We start from the raw sequence: 22,864 nt of genomic DNA, 5'->3' as shown, positions 1-22,864 counted from the left end.
TCTCTGTTTAGAACGTACCTGGGTGCCACCCCACCGGACACAGAGAACTCTGATAGCGAATGAAATCATAATAAAACCTATTAACCAGTAGCTGCAGTATAACTAATATGAATGTGTATTTTCCTGGATGCACTGGGGGAGAGGGAGGGGAGAACATTCATTGAAAAACATATATATTTTGATGTAAGAGGGTTACTGAAGCGTGTGATGTGATATGCAAACCAAAAATAAAGTTTAAAAGAAAAAAATACTTCCTTAGTGGGTGCTGTGAGAACCCTAGGAGTATTCTCCCGTTAAGACCCTGAGAGCCCTCTATTCAGGTGGGCAGGCCATCATTCTTGGATTCCAACCCTGGGGGTGGACGAACGAGGGAGGATCACCTGGGTAGGGGAATCTGGGGTTGCCTTCGTGGGAATACCCCGGGTGACGCGGTATCCAGTGATTATACCGGATATAAAATAGAGAATTAAATTTGTACAAATAAAAATACAGCAAAATACTAAAAAACTATAAACTATAAAAAATATATGTGGCAGTGGGGTAGGGGGTTAAATCTGGTGGGAAGGAACAAAACCAGGGCGCCGCCCCCCACACTCACCCCCAAGAAAGAAAATAAAACATTTCAATATCTTTCGTTATTTTTCATTATTTATGAACTTTTCATTTGGTAAAATCACAGTAATCCAGGCGAGATGCAGTATTCTGATGGGGTGACAAAATAGGAGGATGAAGACCCAGACGCCTTCATGGCATACCCTGATTCCCATTACCCTAATGCAGGTTTCATTTTCCCTAATTCTAATCCCGTCATCAATGACCCCAGGGGAGGAAGGAAGGAAAAAGAAGGAAAGAGTCTATTTTCCGAGGTGGGGAAGGAAGAAAAGCCAACTAAAACAAAGCCAGGAGTCAATATCCATTCATCCTCTACCAATTTAGATCACAGGAATACCATCAAAACTCATGTTTGTATAATCAACCATCAGGAATATGGAAGCAGCAACCATCCCCTTGAGGGAAAATCAAGCTACAGGATTTCCCCATGTCCATTGTCGATTCCATGATCGAAGAGCAGGAAAATGATCTACCCTCCAAAACCCTTCCATCACCCCCTCCCCATTTCCAACCAATACTAAGATAAGGAAGAGGCAACTGGGAGCAGTACATATTACCCATAGAAACAACATGGGGAAAGTAAGCAAACCCTACCATGGAAAACACTCAAGTTGTCCCACTGATAAAGTCAGGCAGGGTCAGGCATTTAATAATAACCACTCCCAGCTGACTCCACTTGACTGTTTTTTCAACTATGAAAGGTGTGGTTTTTCACAAGGAAGAGAGCGAGCTGGGTTGCAGAAGGAGTAAAAGCATGGAGGAGAACGGCATGCTGAGATGCTGGCCCAGTGTTTGTGATTGGCTGCACCGTGACTAGTGCGTCATGCCTCCAAAGAGCAGGAGTAAGGCAGCATGTATCCTGCTGGTGGTGTTTGGTAAAACGCTTGTTCCCTTGGGACGTGTGCCGGTCCCAAGGATGTCTATGGGTCAGGTGGTGAGACCCTGACCTCAACCCAGTGCATCCAGAGGAACCACATGTCAACGTGATGCTACCCGGTAAGAGAGAGAGACACAGGAGTGTGCGTTTGCCTGAAGGGGAGAGGGAGAAAGACACTTTTAAAGCGTCACAGAGCGGAAAGTTTTGAAAGTGCGCAAAGGACAGAAAGCGTAAACAAACAAAGAGAAATAGAAGGAAGAAAAGGTGTGCTAGCAGCGTGGAAGAAAAGAAAAAGTGAAAGAAAGGCATGTGAAGAGTTTGAAGAGGGCAAAGCGTGTACAATGAAGAGAAGTGCAAAGCTTAAACAGTAAAAAGAGGACAATATGTTAGGCGTACAGGAAACACGAGAAAGAAATGGACGAGTGCAAGAGTGCACAGTGAACCCAAAAGGATGTGAGGTGCCCGAGACGCACAATAAAAAAGTAAAGGAAAGTGCAAGAGTGCACTGTGGAACAAAAGGAGCAGAAAAGGGAAGGTGCACGTGTGCAGGGGCAAGAAACCAAGGAAATCAAGAAGGGGTGCAGGAAGCACCTGAAGATAAAAGGTTTAAAAAGAAGAGCAAGGGATAAAAGAGAGGGGTTACAGATCAGAGTGGTCACGCCTAATAGGAGCAAAGAACCAGGCGGTTTCAAAAGTCTCTGATTGTGCCCCACAAGTGAAGTGTGTGTGAAAGAACTGTGTTTAAAAGGAAAGGTACATTTTTTAAACCAAAAAGAGGCCTAGTCTTGGGGAAGGGAACTCAGAGAGGCCTAAAGAAGAAAGCAAAGTACATCCTGACAAAAAAGAATTTGTGTTGGAAACTGAAAGGGGCCTGAGCTTGTGGAAGGGTACCCTGAGAGGCCTAACCAAGTTGGAAACGTATTGTTTTGTAGGATTGAAGCTCGGGGAAGGGAACCCTGAGAAGCTTTGCAAAGAACTGTATTATATTTCTTCCGTGCTGTTTTTAAGTTGAAAGGGGCCAGAGTTTGGGAAAGGGATCCCTGAGAGGCCTACCTTGTTCTTTTGATCGAAGCTTGGGGAAGGGAACCCTGAGAAACTTAAGAGGAATTGTTATATTTATTAAGTGGTGTTTGGAACTTGAACAAGTTGTAGATTGGGGAAGGGAACCCCAAGGAATACAAATACACTGAAGGCATTTGAGAATATTGCAAGTGCTCTGTGACGAAGGTCTTATGAACAGCCCTTTTTGATTGAATTCATTTTTGTGACATTGACCAAACTACACCTGGTGAGAAGACCACCCAAAACCACCCTTGATTATTTTATTTTCTGTTGAACCACTATTTTTTACCTTTTTAAAGACTTCTGATCACATTTTTGTAAGGAGTGAGGGCAAGCATAGTTTTAGACAAAGACAGACGTTTATTTTGGACTATTAGACATCCTCAGTTAAGGGAACCATCCCTTCTGAATTAGGGCCTGTCAAGCATTACACAAACCCAGGAACCTTATTAAATAAAGGCTTTGAAACAAACCCTTTCGAGTCTGTGCCTCTCTTGATACCATGCCTGTCTCACAGTCATTACGTCATGAAAGCAATGTACCTTCCAAATTTCACATTCCCAGGTTAACCAGGTTAACCAGTTTGAGTTGGGCGCTGATGAGTCAGTCACAAATTCACTCTGCCCTTTACATCCATTAGGGAGGGAATTTCCAAAAATCCCTCCTTAGTGGGTGCCTACATCATGAAAACAATGTACTTTCCAAATTTCATGTTCATAGGTTACACGGTTTGAGCTGGGTGTTGATGAGTCAGTCAGTCTTCTTTTATATATATATGTATATATATAAATATCTATCGGATACATTACTCACCGTAATCGTATTTCTGATGCTTGTATCTGCTTAGATTCACATGCTGTGCATAGGCCGACATCTAGTGGAAGCTGTGGAGTATTACAGTTTGTTTTTTGAAACTCGAAAATGGTCGTTGACACAGGGCTTGCCAGTAATACTAACCCTAGTGTGACGTCCACTGTATCCATGATCGCTCACGCGTGTAGGACCCTCAGATTGTATTTTTCCTGACATGAGGTAGCATGAGGAGTAGCGTGAGTACAGATTATCCAAGCAGATAGATAGGAAGATAAGACTATAAGCATCCATGCGCCTTCTCTCAGAGGGGAGAAAGGGTGGGTCGCATGTGAATCTAAGTAGATACAAGCATCAGAAATACGATTACGGTGAGTAATGTATCCCTTCTGAGGCTTGTGGAATCTGCTTAGATCACATGCTGTGCATAGATTAGCGAGCAGTGTTAGAAGAAGGCGGTGGGATGTGAGAAGGGTCATGAGCAAACAGATGTCTTAGAACCGCTTGTCCCACTTGAGTATCTGTCTTGGAATGAGTGTCAATGCAGTAGTGCTGAGTAAAAGTGTGAATAGAGCTCCAAGTAGCTGCTTTGCAAATGGTGTCACGGGGTACATTTGCAATGAAAGCCATAGTGGCCCCAATGCCTCTTGCAGAGTGGGCTCTTGGCGTAAAAGGCAGTCTTTTCAGAAAGGGAGTAACATAGTTGGATACAATTGACTATCCATTTGGAGATGGCACCTTTAGAGACGCGATCTCCTTCTCTGCCTGTAGCTACAGAGACAAACAGTTGGTCTGTTTCCCTTAGCGGTCGGGTCTTGTCTACATAGTAGAGGACCGCTCTTCACACATCTAGAGTGTGTAGTTTCACCTCAGCAGAGCCTTTGAGTTCTTGGAAGAAGGCCGGAAGCTCGATGGACGGGTTAACGTGAAATTTAGAAATAAACTTAGGTGAGAACCTAGGGTGTTTTCGTAGAAACAGTTTATCCTTATGAACAGTAAAGAAAGAATCCTGCACTGACAGAGCCTGAATTTCACTGACCCTTCTTATGGATGTAATGGCTACTAAGAAGGCAGTTTTATAGGTCAGGGGTTTGAGACTGGCTTTATGTATGGGTTCAAATGGTGGGCCCATATGCTTAGCAAACACCACATTAAGGTCCCAACCAGGTGGTGGGTTTGAAATTGGAGCGTGGAGTCTCTTTACCCCTTCCATGAAGGCTTTAACCACTGGTACTTTCCACCACGAAACCTTGTTGTGGGAAGTTGTGTAGGCGGACAGCGCTGCCAGATGTACCTTTAGTGAGTTAAATACCAGGCCTGCATCCAGCAGGTGGAGCCTGTAAGTGACAATATTGGAAGGAGTGCAATCAACTGGGTTGATTTGCTTATTCTGGCACCAGATAGCAAATCTTTTCTATTTATCAAAGTAACAGTGTCTCGTGTTAGATTTCCTAGATTCCTTTAGGATGTCCATACATCTCTGTGGTAAGTTGAGACGTCCAAACTCTATGACTTCAGGAGCCATGCTGCCAGGTTCATTGAGTTGGGTTGAGGGTGCACTGTTTGTCCTTGGTGCTGGGACAGTAGGTTGTACCAGCACGGGAGTCTGATGGGTGCGCACACCGCTAGTCTGCGTAGGTGTGGGAACCATGGTTGCCTCGCCCACATGGGAGCAACTAGGATGAGAGTCATCGATTCCCTGTGCATCTTGTTGAGCACTTTCCTCATGAGAGGGGTTGGTGGAAAAGCGTAGGCAAATATTCCTGACCAGTTCATCCACAGGGCGTTCCCCTTGGAGTCTGGCTGGGGGAACCTGGATTCGAATTCTGGGAATTGCCTGTTTTCGCTTGTGGCGAATAGGTCTGTATTAGGGAAACCCCACTGTGAGAAGATGTCTTCTACGACTTCTCTGAGTAGACACCATTCGTGTTCTCTTGGGAGGGGACTTCTGCTTAAAGCATCCGCTAGCGAAATTGAGATCCCCTGGAACATGTTGAGATGACAGGTAAATGTTCCGTCTGAGTGCCCATCTCCGAATTTTCTGGACAAGCTTGGACAGATTTGGTGAACAAGTCCCTCCCTGTTTGTTTAGGTAAAACATTGCTGTTGTGCTGTCTGTCAGGATCTGCACTGACAGGTTCAACAGGTAGGGTTCGAATGCCTGAAGTGTTCTGAATACTGCCAGAAGCTCTAGCAGATTGATATGATTCTTGGCTACTGTGTGCGACCAGAGACCCTGAGCTGTGTGGTGGAGGAGGTGTGCTCCCCACCCTGACAGGGATGTGTCTGTAGTGACTACAGCCTGTACTTCTGGATCGTAGAAGGGTTTCCCCTTTGACAGGTTCTCTCTTTTCCACCAGTGAAGACTTTGAACAAGTGTTGGCAAAATGGTCGTCTCGCTGACCATTTGCCTGAGACCACTGTTTCGCCAACCATTCTTGCATGGGTCACATGCGCAGGCGCGCGTGGGGGACCAGGTAAAAACATGACGCCATCATGCCTAGCAAACGCATCGCTTTGCGCACCCTTATCCGGGCTTGTAAAAAGGAATTTGCAGTAGTAGATTCCAAATTCTTTCCTCTGATGGAAAGGTCAACCCCTCTTGAGTGTTTAAGACAGCTCCTAGGAATTGTTTGTAGGTGCTTGGCACCAGACTTGATTTTTTCTCGTTTATGGAGAAACCCAATTCGAAGAGGAGGTCAATCGTTCTTTGAATGTTTGACCTGCAAATTACTGGGGTCTCCCCCGTGATGAGCCAGTCGTCTAGGTAAGGGTACACCGGGATTGCCTCCCTGTGCAGGTGTGCCGCCGCCACCGCCAGTACCTTGGTGAATACCCTTGGAGCCGAGGCTATACCGAAGGGCAGCACCTTGAACTGGTAGTGCTGACTGTCCACCTTGAAACACAAGACTCTTCTGTGCGCTGGGAACATGGAAATATGAAAATAGGCATCTTCCATATCCAATGTTGCCATGTAATCCCCCTCTTTTATGAGGGGGATTACCTCTTGGAGAGTAGTCATGCGAAAATTTTGGGGCTTGACATACTTGTTTGCAGGGCGTAAGTCTAATACTGGGCGCATTGTCAGACCTTTTTTTGGCACAAGGAAGTAAGTTGAATAAATACCCTTGTTTACCTGGTTGACCGGGACGAGTTCGATCGCATCTTTTGCTAGACGATTGACAATCTCCTCGAGGAGAATCTTCTGGTGGTCCAAAGAATGTACTTTTTGACATGGGGGGTGGTTTCGGGGACGCTCGAGCAGTTCTATGCAGTATCCTGCAGACACTGTGGACAGCACCCATCTGTCTGATGTGATCCCTTCCCAAGCTTGGGCGAAGTTGGGGATGCCTGAGAAGGGACCCTGAGCGCGGCGGCACTGTTTAGCGGTAGGCGTGCCGCCTCTGCTGGGGCTGCCTCTACCCTTACCACGGCCCCTCTTGTTTCCTCTGCTGTAACTCTGGGTAGACTGCTGGTTGTTACCCCATGATGTACCCTGCCCCTGTGAATAGTTGGAGCCTCTTTGTGAATTCTGGCCACGTGGGCGACGAAAATTACTATTGCCTCTTTGATTAGGGGGCTTGTTGGTCAACTGTCCCAGGGATTTCAGAGTCTCATACTCATCTTTGGCATTCTTTAATGCGTCCTCTACCACTTTGCCAAACAGTAGATTAGGCTCCACCTGCATGTCGATTAAGGATGCTTGTGTCTCGGGTTTAAACACTGACTGTTTTAACCAAGCATGCCTCTTAATGACAGTGCTCTCTGCTATTAGCCTGCCAGCGTTATCTGCGGCATCAAATGTTGCCTTAAGGACACGGCTCTCCCCTCTGACGCAACTTGGGCCAACTGGCCCTTTAAAGGTTCTGGTGCGGAGTCGATGAGGGCAGCTACTTGCTCCCACTGGTGGCAGTTGTAACTAGCGAGTGGTGGAGTTGGCAATCCTTGCCTGGTAAGCAGAAGTGGAGGCTACCTTCCTTCCCAACCCGTAGATTTTCTTGCTCTGCTTGTCGGGGGGAGCCTCAGATGACGATAGAGGCGTTCCCACCCTCTTCTGGGTATTAGTAACTACCAGGGAGTCAGGCTTCAGTTGCCCCCTTATGTAAAGCGGGTCTGATTGGGCTGCCCTGAACAATTTCTCGATTCTGGGGTTCACTGCCCTGTTGAGGTTAGGATTGAGAAGGGAAGGATCAATTCTCCGTTGGATGGACTTGAGAATTGGAATAGCCTGAGCAATGGGTTTCTTTTCTCCTACTAGTTCCTCAGCAAAGTCCCTCTCCTCCTGTGCCCCATGAGTGTCTATGCGGAATTGTTCAGCCGCTCTAGTCAAGACCTCATTTAGAAGGGGCTGGTTGTCGACTGGAGAGTCTGTAACTAGAGGTTCTTTGCCTACTGGGGAGTCTATTCTGTAGACTTCTGAGTCATCTTCCTCCTCCTCATGGTCCTCGTAGTCCCCATAATAGTTCAGCCCAGTTTGGCCGTCCAACGTTACCAAGTCTGAATCCTCATCCTGTAGTGAATCCTCACTATACTGGGTGTAAGGCTGGATGTAAAAAGGGTCTGAAGACCGACCTTGCGTTGGGGTCTCAAACCAAGGTTTCTTACCAGGGGGCTGCAGGTCCCTAGACCCTGAGGGAGTAGCATCGTCAGGGGTATAGGAGAGGAAGTTTACTGGGTTCTTGGAGTAGAAGTCTGCTAGGGAGGACATTCTAGACATAACCCTGTCTATATCCTCACTGGTCCATTTCTTTGAAGGGTGAGATGGTTTCTTCTGCTGTTTCTCCCCTTCCCCATGAGTGGAAGAGTGTTTTGCTGGTGTTTTCACCCTCTCAGAGCTTTTCGACGCCTGCCGATTCGGGGGTAGTGTCCCTTTCCCTTTCCTTAGAGTGAAGGTGTTGGGATTCGGAAGCAACTGCCGAACGGTCTGCTGGCGCCGACTCCTGGTGAGCGGCCTGGGGCTGGCAGTCGGCTTTGTCTTGTGACCAGCGTACCTCCATGACTTTGGTGAGTGGGGCACTTTTGGCAACTGAGGATGGTTGCCTATTGTCGTGAGGCGATCTTGACCGAGAACGCCCAGAGGACACTGATTCGGTGGACCGCTCTTTGTGTGCCTCTTTCTGAGAACTCGACATGCGTGTCGAGTCTCGGTTGGACTTCCGAGTGTTTAGGTGTGGAAGTGCTGTGGGTAGCGCTTTTGTCGCCGGGTGTGTTCCCCATAACTGCCCTGCCGGACAGCCTTCCGAGGTCGGGGACCTGTGCTTGGCCGTCTTTCGACACCTCGTTGCCCTCGCCGTCCGAAAGTACGGCGTCGCTGCCATCAGTGAAGGTACCCTCCACTTCCATGGCCTCGCGTTGCCTGGCCATGGGCATAATGTTTGGTCGAGCGGTCCTTTAGTGTCTTAGCCTTGAAACGGCTACACGCTCTACAGTTCGCCTCGGGGTGGTCCCTCGGCAAGCAGAGGTTACAGGTGGCGTGTTTGTCAACCCATACGCACCCTGTGGCAGCGGGCTAGTGTGTGTAGGAAATATATATATGAGTGTAGAGTATGTTTCCACCCCCCACTCTCCCTACTTGCATGGCAGAGGCCAGGGCTCTCGAACTTCGATGACTCGACGTGGGAGAGGAAGAAACAGGGAAATATTATAATATTTAGCAAAAAATGGCTGAAAGCCAGGGAACTCTGCGGAATGCTTCCGTCAAGTATGGTGGAAAAAACCAATCTGAGGGTCCTACAGGTGTGAGGAATCATGGGTACAGTGGACATCACACTAGGGATAGTATTACTGGCACGCCCTGTGTCGACGCCCATTTTCGAGTTTCGAAAAACAAACTGTAATACTCCGCATCTTCCACTAGATGTCGGCCTATGCACAGCATGTGATCTAAGCAGATTCCACAAGCCTCAGAAATATATATAGACACCCTACTTCTCAAACAGTAACTCTTAAAAATATATTTCCAATATACTGATTGTATAAAATTGTGCAAACAATGCACCATGGTTATAAAAAAATGAGTACACTTTCCTCATTTCAGAAAACTGTGAAGACATTTAAGTAGTGAATGAAACGATTGTGACAAATATACTCCTTTCATTAAACTGTGGTAACAATGTGCTTATTTCATACAAGTTTAGGAAGAAGTAACTCATTTTATAAAACTAGGAACACAATTTAGTTTATAGTATATTTTACTATTAAAAAACATGTTTTCAACCACCATTCCTATATCTAAACACATTTTCAAAATAGCATCTTAAAAACTGTTGGAAAGTTAACTTTCAAAAACGTTGATGAATACATAGCTTTGGATAATAGCCAAGCAAGAAAAGTTAATCATAGCTTTGGACGGTTTTCGATTCTGCCTTTATTAAGATATTATAAATCTAAGGTAACTGTGTAACTTACAGAGCCGAGATCCTAGGTTCTTGTAACAACACCTTATGGACGAGACTGGAAGGGGTGTTTTGAAGGCATGTTTTAATCTCCCTAGGGGCCTTTACTAGCAAGGTTTCGCAACCTTACAGGCAAGTGTTAGGTGTAAAATTGTATCTCTTTGTATAACCCCTCCCAGAACCCACTATTTTGTAACATTGCCCCCTTCTTGGATGATAATCACTTTCAAAAGATTATATGTTGCAAAAAATGTTGTGCAGATTTATTGTTGTCACTTACTTTTACTGATGACACCTCAAATACAATTTTATTGATGTAAAAAAAAAAGTTAGGGCAATCAGATTGGTGTAATACAAACGAGAACGCTATGCAATACCTTTTAAAATATGTGTAATTGCCAGAAAAAACACTACAATTTTTGGTCATACCTGGCGTCATTTGTTTTGAGGACTCTGTTTTTATTTGTTTCCCACACACAAAATCATCGGCCCACGTGGCAAATTCTGAGAGATGCTCAGTTCTAAATGGTTTGTGCAGGTGAAACAAAAGTTGAAACGCTAGAGGCCCTTTTTGTTGAATGCCTTAGTTTACAAATCAATGAGAACATACTTTTTTCACGCTTTGTGCACAACATAAGTACTTTATCTACAAATTAATTTTGATGTAGGATTTTAGATGGAAATCAGAGTCATAAGGTGTTTAGTAATCATTTTTCCTAGTTCCAAATGATTGGCGTTTATAATTTGCATTGATGAAACGATTTTAAATGTTAAGTTTTAATCTGTTTTTCTCGTGTTTTTTTGAATTGAGATGTTTTGTAAACTATATTGCAATAAATAAAAAAAAACATTTTGGATCATTTTGAAGCATATGGTTTTCATCAGAAGAAATTAGTCCATGGGATAAAAGATCATAAGCAATACAACCCAAACCTTTCATGTCTATATTCACATGTTAACCATTAACTAAAACCTTCTCAATGAAGCACTTACGTTACAGCTTTGTCTGTTTTTCCAACCTCCCTGGACTATGGATTATTTTGTATTTATAGGGAAGAATGATTATAGAAAATACCACCAAACTATGTTGTGAAATACCTCATTAAAACTACTCCAGTAGTCACCCTTACACAAAAGCTGAAGGTAAAAATGTTCAAAACCTCTTCAAATCTCTTCCCTTTATCTTTCTTGGAAAACAATATGTATAGGGACAAAAAGTAGAAGTGTTATTATTTAGTAACTGAAAATAAAAATAAGTTAAAAATATTTTCTGAACTACTGCATGCAGCATTTCAGTAATTCAACAACTGTTTTTGCTTGCCTTGCGGAATTGTCATAATGAGGCAGATTCACAGGAGTATGGAATGTGGTAACAGCAATTGAAGCATTTAGTAACCCTGGGAAATCAAATCTGCTAAACTCATACTGAGTCTCTTTGAATTTAAAATACAAATTGGATATACTTTAATTTAGAAATCATAGTTTGAGTTAGACTGAAAGACCTTAAGACTATATACGTATCACTATTTTTAGGACGCCATTTTGAGTACACTAGCTAAAATGTGCACATATCGTGATACTTCAAACATAAATCTAGAATATGACTTTTATTAATGTTAGCATAAAAAAGAGAAACTTACTGTTCTATCGAAACATCTACATCTGTGAAACAAACATGCTGCTACTCAGTTCATCTACTGATAACGGCGATATCTACAGTGAGAAAGAGTGCACATTAACATATGTCCATCAGGTTATTTTCTACACTTTACTGTGGCATCAAAATGCATGTTTACTGAAACAAATAACATCCGTGACACAAAGCTATGTGATGTGCCATTTTATTAAGACACAATCAAAATAATGACAGTACATTCATTAGTGTAGTACATACATATTTGTATATCTGCCTTTGTGCATATTTATCTGTACATTGCATTGTAAATAATATGGTACATCCCTATGCATATATGGCTTGTAGGTAACAAACAGTGGAATTCTTTACCACTACTCGCAAAATCTTTATGTTCTAATTGGGGGGGGAATGTATAGGGAGCAGTAAGGAACACAGACGCCAGGTGGATACTACTGCCCTACAAGCTATAATGCCAGCATGATGACCAACCACAGTGGGTACAGGTAACCATGCCACACAATGGAAGGTAAAGGGCAGCGGTGGGTAGTGATCAAAACATATCAAGAAATATTAGTATTAATATTAGTGCTAATATTAATATTGAAATATTTCAAAAGTGTACATTTGCATGACAAGTTTCCGGAACATATGCTTAGGAAAAGCAGCTGGCAGGAGGTAAACTGCTCCGGCAGGGCTTGGCGCAGACTCCAGGGCTGCGGAGTATGTGCACATTCATTAAGCAATTCAGCAACAACCACTTTGAATAAGAGCATGAGCGGGAACAGACAGATGCAATGCTGAAGTGCCAGGGCAGCAGTCATAAGTGACTTGATTGGGTGGGTTATTGCTTTCTTTTCTTAATTCTTGTGAACCTTTTGGGCTGCCTATACTACGCCTATTTCTGGGGACACATAACTTGGAGCTCACTTCGAAGGTACAGACCGTGACAGAGAGCATGAAAATGCCCTTCAGGTTCAAGTAGTTTGCCCCTGGTGTCTCAATGGGTAAAAAAGTGTAAAGAATTTGATAAATGGGACAACTTGAAATTTGTATTCTATTTCACGTAAAGAAAAGCTTCAAGTTGCCTTTTACCCTATCTTTTTAATCGTAGAAGTGTTCGTTCAGCTTTTGGTGAAGTGCTGCATCAATTAGCTGAGCAACAGTCACATCCAGGCACTGGACAGGGAACAGAGAAGGGAAGCTCCATCGAGGATGCTGTCCTATACTGTGGCAGACTGGAGGATACAATCAGATTGTCCTACAACTCACAGCCAGAGGGATTCTGCATTGGCTTGGTTTCATGTCTCCAAAAACGAATGTCTGATTGCCCTTCCGTGCGAGCCGCTATTACTGTAGGAATCCTCCTTCCAAACACCCAAGACCACCCGTGTAAATAGACTTAACGGCCATTAAAGCCTGGTCCATTAACAGCATGCATCCAAAAGTATGCATTGCATAACTAGTAAGCCAGAAAACACTAATGTGCGGGCCCTACTACAAGATACATCCTTTTCCAAAATAATGATCTGACGAAACGTATCTTTGGCTCCCATGAACCATATACAGTTACAACATCATAAGGAGGCTTTCTCAAAACAGAAGAATGCAGGAATTGTAAGACTGGTGTGGCAGCAATGATATGTACAGCTAGTGTTCCTCCATGTTACTAAGCACACTCCCTCACATATTGAGCTGCATCAGCAAAACAGAATAACAGGGACAACAAAACAATTGTTCTAAGCTATATAAAACCCCAAATAGTACATCTAAATATATGAATTTGTCTTTATCCTCTTCTAATTTAGATAATATTCTAGATTTGAACATGTGAAATAAAGCTACTGAAAGGGCCAAACCTGATTGGCTGTTGTTGTTGCAGCGAAGGGTACGCTGGTGGCAGGTGATGTTGCTGCAGACACAGTGGTAGGCGTAGCGCTATGCATCATGGGCACTTTCAGAAGGGTACCATGGAAGCGACAAACAGGAGGGTGGAGCAAAATGGAACCATGGCAACATATGGCAGATTTGGGGGCGTGGTAGGTATCACAGCAACAAGCCATGTGACATCACCATGAAGGATACACCAGGCGCAGCATGCAATCACAGTGCAAAGCAAGATAGCATTAAAAGAAAAAAAGAGAAAAGGGGAAAAGCCAATTATAATTAAGGAAACTAAAAAACATTTTGAACACTTAGTACATTTATAAGCACAACATGGTGTTTTCTAGCTGATCCCAATTGTTCAGCAGCAGGGTGTTTTAATCAATTCAGAAAACAGAACTCATTTCAGCCTTAAAACACATTCAACCAATGATGTGTCTGGATTTAAAAGACTCTCCAATGTTCGCTCATGCACTTGTGGCATTCATCTGCAGAAGAGCAGAGCATACTATTTCCTCAGAAAATATATATTTCAAACAATACAATACAAGAATGCTAGGAGCCGCTGTGTCTGTTGGTGGTATGAATAACCTCGTTGAGTATATAAACAAAAAAGAGTTTCAGTTTATGTATAACATCTCCAACTAGTGTGACATGCCCACTCTTATACAGTAGTTTTACTTCTAAGGCAATTTCCTGCCACTATTCTGGTTGGCTACCTAATGTTCTGCGTTCAGCTCATGATCTGGGCCATGAATAATTCAAATATACAGCACCTACTGTCGCGTTCAGCTCATCATCTGGGCCATGAATAATTCAAATATACAGCACCTACTGTCTCCAGGCTAGAGAACTCCTCAAGCTGGAGCAGACAGGTCAGGTGCTGTGGCCTATAATGCACACTGCACAAACTAAATTGTTTCTATTCACAGTCAAACCAACCAAATGGTGGTGCAAATTCTATCAAAGCCTTGCTCCAAGGAATTGCTAGTTGTTCTAGATTGTCACAAAAGCTGATTCCAGAATGTGGGCACCTTGAGAGTGGAATGGCTCATGCCCAAGCTCAATACTTAGTAAAAGGGTGGGCAACATATGTTTTTGCATTTGCATAGCATAATTTAGCTAAGAGGGGATGAAGGCTCCAAAATGCATTGTATATAACATGAATGGTACCATGACGCTTGTTTGTGGTTGTGGATGCCTCATAAACAGTGTTTCCTTCACAAGAAGAGTGGGGTGCAGAATCCTTGAATCTTAACCTGTTTTAAGATGCATCTTTGCTCCTTCTAAACTCTCTGGAGTCAGTTGCATTAGCACTCTGGTGTTCTTAATGAGTCTGATCAGGTTTTGTGCTCATAAGGGAGCTGACAACTGGATTGCAGAGTGTGGGAAGAATCAAAGGGAAATGAAAACTCCTTGAATTCAAAGTGCGAGGTTCTGAACTAATGCCTTTCCCTGATTCACTTGTATAATATTTCTTCCAATGCTATTAATAGAATGCTGCTGTTCACTAGAGAGACACCAATCAACACATGGTATGGATAGTGCCACAAACTAAACCATCCAAATCATTGTGGTCATACGCTGCACAACAGGGGGCGCAACTTTAAGGTGGACTTGCTTCAAATGCCAGTGCTACATTCCAAGGGTTTGGTTGTGTTAAATCTGATCACCTTAACTCTTTCTTAACAAAGGTTTCTTCACTGAATATGTATGTGTAGATTGTTCTGAGTCCCAGGGTATTGTCACTGATTCCATGGGGTAGGGTCTTTCCCATGAGTCCAGGGAGGTGAGACCGCTACCCGATAGTCCCCTGGGGGTGGATCTCATGGGGAGGGAAATTCTCCATGGGACCAGTAACAATTACCTTGGGAGAACACAGTATTACCCACCTTCTTGTCTGCCACCTCCTCCCCTTCATACCACACAGTACCCTGTTGTTCCTCACACTTACATTCACCTTTGTAGAGTTGAGGAGGTTGATTTTCAAGAAAGTACAGAGACTGAGAACAGGGATTCTTAACTCTATAGAGATCAGCACTTTAGTACTGTGACAAGGAGGAACAGGGGAGTAATAAAGACTAATGAAGAGAAACAAGGGGAAGTCTAGTTGCTTGAGACTGCCTATTGGCCATGCATAATACAAACTAGAACATGGACTAACTCAGCTGTCAGGCCTGCCCTGGAGGAACAGAGAGGGAAGTTTGAATGCAGCAAAGGTGAAATCATGGGAAGAAGCTGAAGACCGGCGAAACAAATACACCATCTGCACAGGTGCTGACACGAGCCAGTAGACCCAGGGACGCGAGAGAGAACCCAAGCACATGAAACACTTGGGATGCCTCCTGGAGCCAAGTGGTGCAGCCCGACATGCTGAAATTGAAGTGAGACGCACAACCCAACATGCCGAATTTCACGTGGGTCAAGGACCCCAAAAATAATATAAGGACAAATCAATGCACCAAATCAGTAAGCACTTGGCAGGAGAGTGAACCAAGTGTCCTGAAAGGCTGATGTGTAGGAAGGGGTCTGGAACCCAAGGGAATTACAGAAGCTAAGTTGGGTCAGAGACTTGAGAGAAGTACAAGGGGGAAGAAAAGTTTAAATAAAATGTGTAATATTTCATTTGTGGAACGGTACCTGGCAGGAGAGTACACCAGGTCTAATCAGTGGGACAGTGCAACACACAAGAGTCTGGGACCCATATGAAGGTTGGCAAAGCCTAAACAAGCAAGCCACAGGGGTCAGCGACCCGCATAAAAGGAAGATACACTTAGAAGGGGCTGAAGCTGAAAGCAAGTTGGAGCGAACCTAAGAAAGTCAAAAGGGGTCTAGGACCCAAATAGGGATGGCAGAAGAAGTCGTGGAGAACCCAAGACCGTCCGGTGGAGAACCCAAGACCGTCCGGTGGGGTTTGCGAACAGTGTGAAAGAGTCGTAGAGACCCCATGCCAATCTAGAGGGATATGGGACCTATGTGGAAAAGTACAAGAGACTAAAACAGGTCGAGGACCCACTTTAAGAGAAAGAGACATTTACTTGAGTGCTGAATTCTTCGGTCAAGTCTGGCAGGATAGTGTACCAGACTTGCCACTACAGTTTGAGTTGCAAACAAGGGAAAGGGACTCCCCTGTTTTTGGAAATTTGGGAACTGTGTCACTCATTGTATTCCCACGTTGTGAACTGACTTTTAAATGGGGCACATCCAGCATCCAGAGACTGATAGAAGCCTCCCCTCACTTGGATTAAGAAGACACACAGTTTACCTTAGTTAATTTATTCTAAGGGTTGGAAATAGGTTTGGACACAGGGCAGAGGACATTATATATATATGAAGAGTATTTGGCTCCAGGTATGCAAATGACATTGCTAGGCTCTGTGTTCTTGGTTGAAAAAGCAGGTTTGCAAGATCACAGGTAACCTGATTGAGGTTTTAGCTGAGCACCTCATTTGTTTAGTAGAAGAAAAAGGGGGTTTGTTCCTGGCTATCTTGGATAGTGGTTGTGCTGGTGTCACGTACACACAGGACGCCCAACGGGGCCTTCACAAGGCCCAACCAGAGCCACTGTTAATGCAGCACCAGCACAAGAAACCTCAACCAAGACCCCACAGGGGGCTACAAGTCAGTACCAATAGCCTTGATAAAGACCCTCGGGTCGAAACACGTGTCGGCTGACAACAAAGGGACCATGAACCCCCTAATGTACTATATGTATATGACAATATTAACCAACCACTTGCACAAATAAAAGCGAATCACATTGCAGTAAAAACATGTAAGAATTATTCTTCTAAACCCACTAAGCAAGATAGCCAGGAACAAACCCCCTTTTTCTTCTATTATATATATATGGTATACATTACTCACTGTAATCGTATTTCTGATGCTTGTATCTGCTTAGATTCACATGCTATGCATAGGCCGACAGAGTATTACAGTTGTTGTTTTCGAAATTCGAAAAGGGACGTCGACAGGGTGTGCCAGTAATACTATCCCTAGTGTGACGTCCACTGTGCCCATGGTCCTTCATGCGTCGGGGTCCCACAGATTGTTTTGTTCTGACATGAGGTTGCATGAAGTGTAATGTGAGTACAGTTGTATCCAAGCTGATATAGGCAGAAAGCTCATATAACAGCTACGCACGTTCTCCCAGGGGAGGAAGGGTGGGCGCATGTGAATTTAAGCAGATACAAGCATCAGAAATACGATTACGGTGAGTAATGTATCCCTTCTGAGGCTTTGGAATCTGCTTAGATCACATGCTATGCATAGATTAGCGAACAGTGTTATTAGAAGTTGGTGGGTTGTGAGAAGGAGAAGCGGCAAATAGATGTTTTAGAACCGCTTGTCCCACCTGTGTATCTGCTTTGGAATGTGCCTCAATGCAGTAATGCTGATTGAAAGTATGTACTGACCTCCATGTAGCTGCATTGCAAATGTTGTCTAAGGGTATATTTGCAATAAAAGCCAGAGTAGCTCCTGTACTCCGTGTGGAATGAGCTCTTGGCGTGAAAGGCAGTGTTTTATTTGATAATGAATAGCATAGTTGTATACATCCGACTATCCATCTGGAGATAGCATTCTTGGAAATGCGGTCCCCTTCTCTGACTTTTGCTATGGAGACAAACAGTTGATCTGTCTTTCTAAGCGGTCTGGTCTTGCCTATGTAGTAGATGACCACTCTACTCACATTTAGTGTGTGGAGTTTAACCTCAGCTGAGCTAGTTGGATTCTGAAGGAAAGCTGGGAGCTCAATGGACTGGTTTATGTGGAATTTAGAAATTAATTTAGGGGAAAACCTAGGATGAGTACGTAAAACCAATTTATCTTTATGGGCAATAAAGAAAGGGTCCTGCACTGACAAGGCTTGTAATTCTCTGACTCTTCTTATGGAAGTAATATCCACTAAGGAGGCAGTCTTGTAGGTCAGGTGTTTAAGACTTGATTGGTGCATAGGCTCAAGAGGGGGTCCCATGAGCTTTGCTAGTATTACATTGAGATCCCATCCCGGCGGGGATTAGAAATTGGAGGGTGGAGCCTCTTTACTTCCTCCATAAATGCCTTAATGACTGGCACTTTCCACCATGAGACTTTACTTTGAGAGGTGGTATAGGCTGATAAGGCTGCCAGGTGGACCTTTATAGAGTTGAATACTGACCCCAAATCTAACAAGTGGAGTAAATAATTTAGAATGTGTGAAGGAGTATATTCGATGGGGTTTATTTATTTTGACTGGCACCAAATTACAAATCTTCTCCACTTGTCGAAATAGCAGTGTCTAGTTTGGTTTTCGTGCCTCCTTGAGGATATCCATACACCACTGCGGTAGATTAAGATGTCCGAACTCCATGACTTCAGGAGCCATGCTGCCAAGTTCATTCAGTGTGGTTGAGGATGTACCGTTGTTCCCCTGTGTTGGGTTAACAGGTTGGTTAGGTACAGGCGTTTGATGGGATCGCACATCGCCAGTTTGCACAGATGCGGATACCATGGCTATCTTGCCCACATAGGAGCAACTAGGACGTGCGTTATCTGTTCTCTGTGCATCTTGTTCACAATCCTGCTCATTAATGGTGTCGGGGGAAAAGCATAAGCAAATTTCCCTGACTAGTTCATCCATAGGGTGTTCCCCTTGGAGTCTGGCTGGGGGAACCTGGACGCACAGACTGGGCATTGCTTGTTTTACTTTGTAGCAAACAAGTCTAGTGTGGGATAACCCCATTGAGAGAAGATGTGGTCTACAACGTTTGAGTGTAGTTGCCACTGTGTTCTTCTGGTAGGGGATCTGTGCTCAATGAGTCTGCGAGAGAGTTGAGTTCCCCTGGAACGTGCTGTGACGATAGGAATATTTTCCGTTTGAGTGCCCTTTTCCAAAAAGTTGCACAAGCGTAGAAAGATTTGGAGAATGTGTGCCCCCCTGTTTGTTGAAGTAAAACTGTAGTGCTGTCTGTCAGGATTTGCACAGATTGGTTCACTAGGTGAGATTCGAACGCCTGAAGGGCTTTGAACACTGCCAATAGTTCTAGCAGTTTGATTTGGTTCTGTGCTGCCGCGTGAGACCACAGACCCTGAGCTGTGTGGTGAAGGTAGTGAGCCCCCCAGCCAGCCAGCGAGGCGGCCGTCGTGAAATTCGCTTGTACTTCCGGATCGGAGAAGGGTTTCCCCTGCAGCAGATTTTCTCTTGTCCGCCAGTGAAGATTTTGTACTAGTGTTGCCGAAATGACCATTAGATCATCCCACTGACCACTCGCCTGAGGCCAACCACTCCTAGATGGGTTGCATGCGCAGTCATGCATGAACAACCAGGTAAATGCAAGATGCCATCATGCCTAGAAAACACATCGCTTTGCGCACCTTTATCTGGTGGCCGGGCTGATAATGTGGTATTTGCAGTAACATATTTTGGACTCTTTCCTCTGATGGAAAGACCAACCCCTCTTGAGTGTCTATGACAGCTCCTAGGAACTGTTTGGTTGTGTTTGGCACTAGGCTTGATTTTTTCTTGTTGATGGAGAAGCCCAATTGGAAGAGTCGGTTGATAGTTCTCGGAATGTTTTGTCTGCAAATTAGGGGGGACTCCCCTGTAATCAGCCAGTCGTCCAGGTAAGGGTACACTGGGATTGCCTCCCTGTGCAGGTGTGTTGCCCCCATTGCCAGATCCTTCGTGAATACCTTTGGAGCCGAGGCTATTCCGAAGGGTAGCATCTTCAATTGGTAGTGCTGGTTCGCTATCTTGAAACGCAAGAATCTTCTGTGCGCTGGGAACATTGAAATATGAAAATAGGCATCTTTCAATATCAAGTGTTGCCATGTAATCCCAAGTGTTGCGCATTGTTAGATCTTTCTTTGGCACAAAAAAGTCATTTGAATAAATACCCGTATTTCCCTGGTTGGCCGGGACGATTTCTATGGAGTCCTTTTGGAGCAGCATGGCCATTTCCTCGAGGAGGATGCGTTGGTCTTCTTTGGAGTGGGTTTTCTAGCGTGAGGGTGATTCCAGGGTCACTCGAGGAGCTCTATACAATATCGGCCCACTAAGGTGGACAGCACCCATCTGTCTGAGGTGATTCCCTCCCAAGCTTGGGTGAAGTTGGAAATGCGTCCTCCTACTGGAGAGGCATGGGAGGGCACCTGAAATGGGATGTCACTGTTTCTGAGGTGGGGTACCACCTCTGCAGGAGGGACCCCTTCCCCGACCTCGTGATCTGCATGGTCCTCTCTGCATGGTAATTCTGAGAGGCTTGGACTGATTGCTCCCCCAGGCCATGCCCTGATTTTGATTAGAGCTGGAACCCCTCGGGGAAAACAAAGTGCGACGAAAATTGCCATTTTCCCACTGGCCAGGAGGTTTATTGGTCAATTAGCCCAATGATTTTAGTGTATCATATTCTTCCTTGGCTGTCTTCAAGGCATTCTCGATGGCCTTGCCAAAGAGTACATTGGGCTCGATGGGCATGTTAAGGAACAAGTTACTTACCTGTAACTGTTGTTCTCCAGCATGGGTCTGGCATGGATTCACATGCTCATGAATATTCCCCTTCTTCAGGCTGGGAATCCTCGGTAAAGAAAAAATCGATATCAGTTTTGTTTCTGATCTGTCTTTCTTAGTAGTAACCAATCACTGGTCTCTGGGTCATACTGCCCCCAGCCAATGACTGCCCTCTCCCTAAGCCCCGCCCCTGGCAGCCATCCTCAGATTTGGTAGCACGTAAAGTGGCAGTATGACCAAGTGAAGAACCGCAGAGGGGTAGGAGGGAGGGTTTGCATGTGAATCCATGCCAGACCCATGCTGGAGAACAACAGTTACAGGTAAGTAACTTGTTCCTTCTCCAGCATGGGGTCTGCCATGGATTCACATGCTCATGAATATAAGAATACATAGCAGTACACACATGCACAACCACGGGAGATGGCAAAGGCTCAACGTTAAGCATTACATAGACTCAACATTAAGCAACTCTTACCTCCTCACCAGGCCCACCTTCAGGCGAACAGGTTGCGCAGCACTGGCTGGCCGACTATGGACTCCTCCCTGGAATCCCAGTCGACGCAGTAGAATCTCGTGAAGGTGTGCGTCGACCTCCACTTAGCAGCCCTGCAGATGTCCAGCAGGGGTACGCCAGACAAGAACGCTGTGGTAGCAGCGATCGCTCTGGTCGAATGGGCTCTCGGTCGGCGGGGCAACGGTCGGATTGCCAACCGGTGACAGTGCATGATGCAGCCAGAGTGCCATCTGGAAATGGAAGCCTTCGAGAGAGCCTTCCCTTGGTTCACAGGTCCAAAGTTCACAAACAGCTGTGATGTCTTCCGAAAACTCTTCGTTCGGTCCACGTAGAACTTCAGTGCTCTAGCTACATCCAGCGAGTGCAAAGTCCTCTCAGGCGGCGAAGGCGACAGGAAGAAAACTGGTAACACCAAGGGCTTGTTGAGATGGAAGTCCGACGGCACCTTGGGCATGAAGGAGGGGTGCGTCCACAGCACCACCCTCGTCTCGTGAAAAGTCAAGTATGGAGACTTGCAGGATAGGGCCTGAATCTCTCCCATACATCGTGCGGAGGTGATGGCCACAAGGAGCGCTGTCTTCCACGACAGGAACTTCAATGGAGCCGAAAGCAAAGGCTCCAATGGCGGGCCCATGAGCCTGGTCAGCACCACATTGAGCTCCCATGCTGGGGCTGGCGCCTTCACCGGCGGGAACGATCAGAACATTCCTTTCATAAACTCCTTCACCAGGCGATGAGACCACATGGATGACCGTCCTGCAGTTCTGGTGTATCGGGAAATCACTGCCAGATGTATCTTGATGGAAGCATGAGCTAGTCCAGCTTTGGCCAGCGACAGCGAGTACGGTAGCACTTGAGGGGCTGTAATCCGTAGAGGGTTAATCTTCTGTGCACGGCACCAGACAGAGAACCTCTTCCACTTGTGTCCATAGCACTTGAGAGTTGAGTACGCCCCGGCCTTTGCAAGAACCTCTCTGCAGTCCACTGGGATATCGTACCCTCCAAACTCTAGTGCTGCAGGAGCCAGGCCTGCAAGTTCAGCGACTCTGGGTCGTGATGAAGGATGGCGCCTCCTTCTCTGGAGAGAAGATCTGCGTCCGTCGACAGTTTGACTGGTGGGGACGCTGACAAGTCCAGAAGGTCCGGGACCCAGATCTGTCTCGGCCACGCCGGTGCGACGAGGATCATCCTGCTCCAGGACCTCTTGAGCTGATTGACGAGTCGCAGTAGCAACGGCAACGGAGGGAACGCATACAGGAACAGGCCATCCCAGAGGAAGGAGAAAGCATTGCCCATGCTCCTCGGCTGGGGAAACCTGCTGGCGAACCTCTGGCACTTTGTCGCCGTCGCGAACAGGTCGATCTGGGGTTTGCCCCATCGTTGAAAGAGTCGATCCACTTGATCCTGACGCAGCACTCACTCGTGGCACGAGCGCAGCTCCCTGCTGAGCGAGTCGGCGATTGTGTTGTTTGTCCCTGCCAGATGAAAGGGTATCAGAAACATCCCCTGGGCAACGGCCCAGTGCCACAGATCCTGGGCTTCCTTGGACAGGGCTGGGGATCTTGTTCCTCCCTGCTTCCGGATGTAG

At 45.4% G+C, this 22,864-nt stretch overlaps 1 protein-coding gene across 2 annotated transcripts in view; it reads right to left on the bottom strand.

Moving 5' to 3' along the window:
* MBNL3 (muscleblind like splicing regulator 3) overlaps positions 1–22,864 on the bottom strand; it is a 690,269-nt gene that overhangs the window by 40,901 nt on the left and 626,504 nt on the right. For both annotated transcript variants that reach the window (XM_069612838.1, XM_069612839.1), the window contains 2 exons: positions 13,249–13,343; positions 11,397–11,469 (listed from right to left, as the gene is read on the bottom strand). In XM_069612838.1, the coding sequence (XP_069468939.1) occupies positions 11,413–11,469; positions 13,249–13,343 (152 nt within the window). In that variant the 3' untranslated portion in view covers positions 11,397–11,412. The remainder of the gene's footprint in view (positions 1–11,396; positions 11,470–13,248; positions 13,344–22,864) is intronic.

Source organism: Ambystoma mexicanum, chromosome 5p (genome assembly GCF_040938575.1).
Source record: "Ambystoma mexicanum isolate Mex_15411 chromosome 5p, UKY_AmexF1_1, whole genome shotgun sequence".
NCBI lineage: Eukaryota > Metazoa > Chordata > Amphibia > Caudata > Ambystomatidae > Ambystoma > Ambystoma mexicanum.
This window is presented reverse-complemented; position numbering and strand designations above follow the sequence as displayed.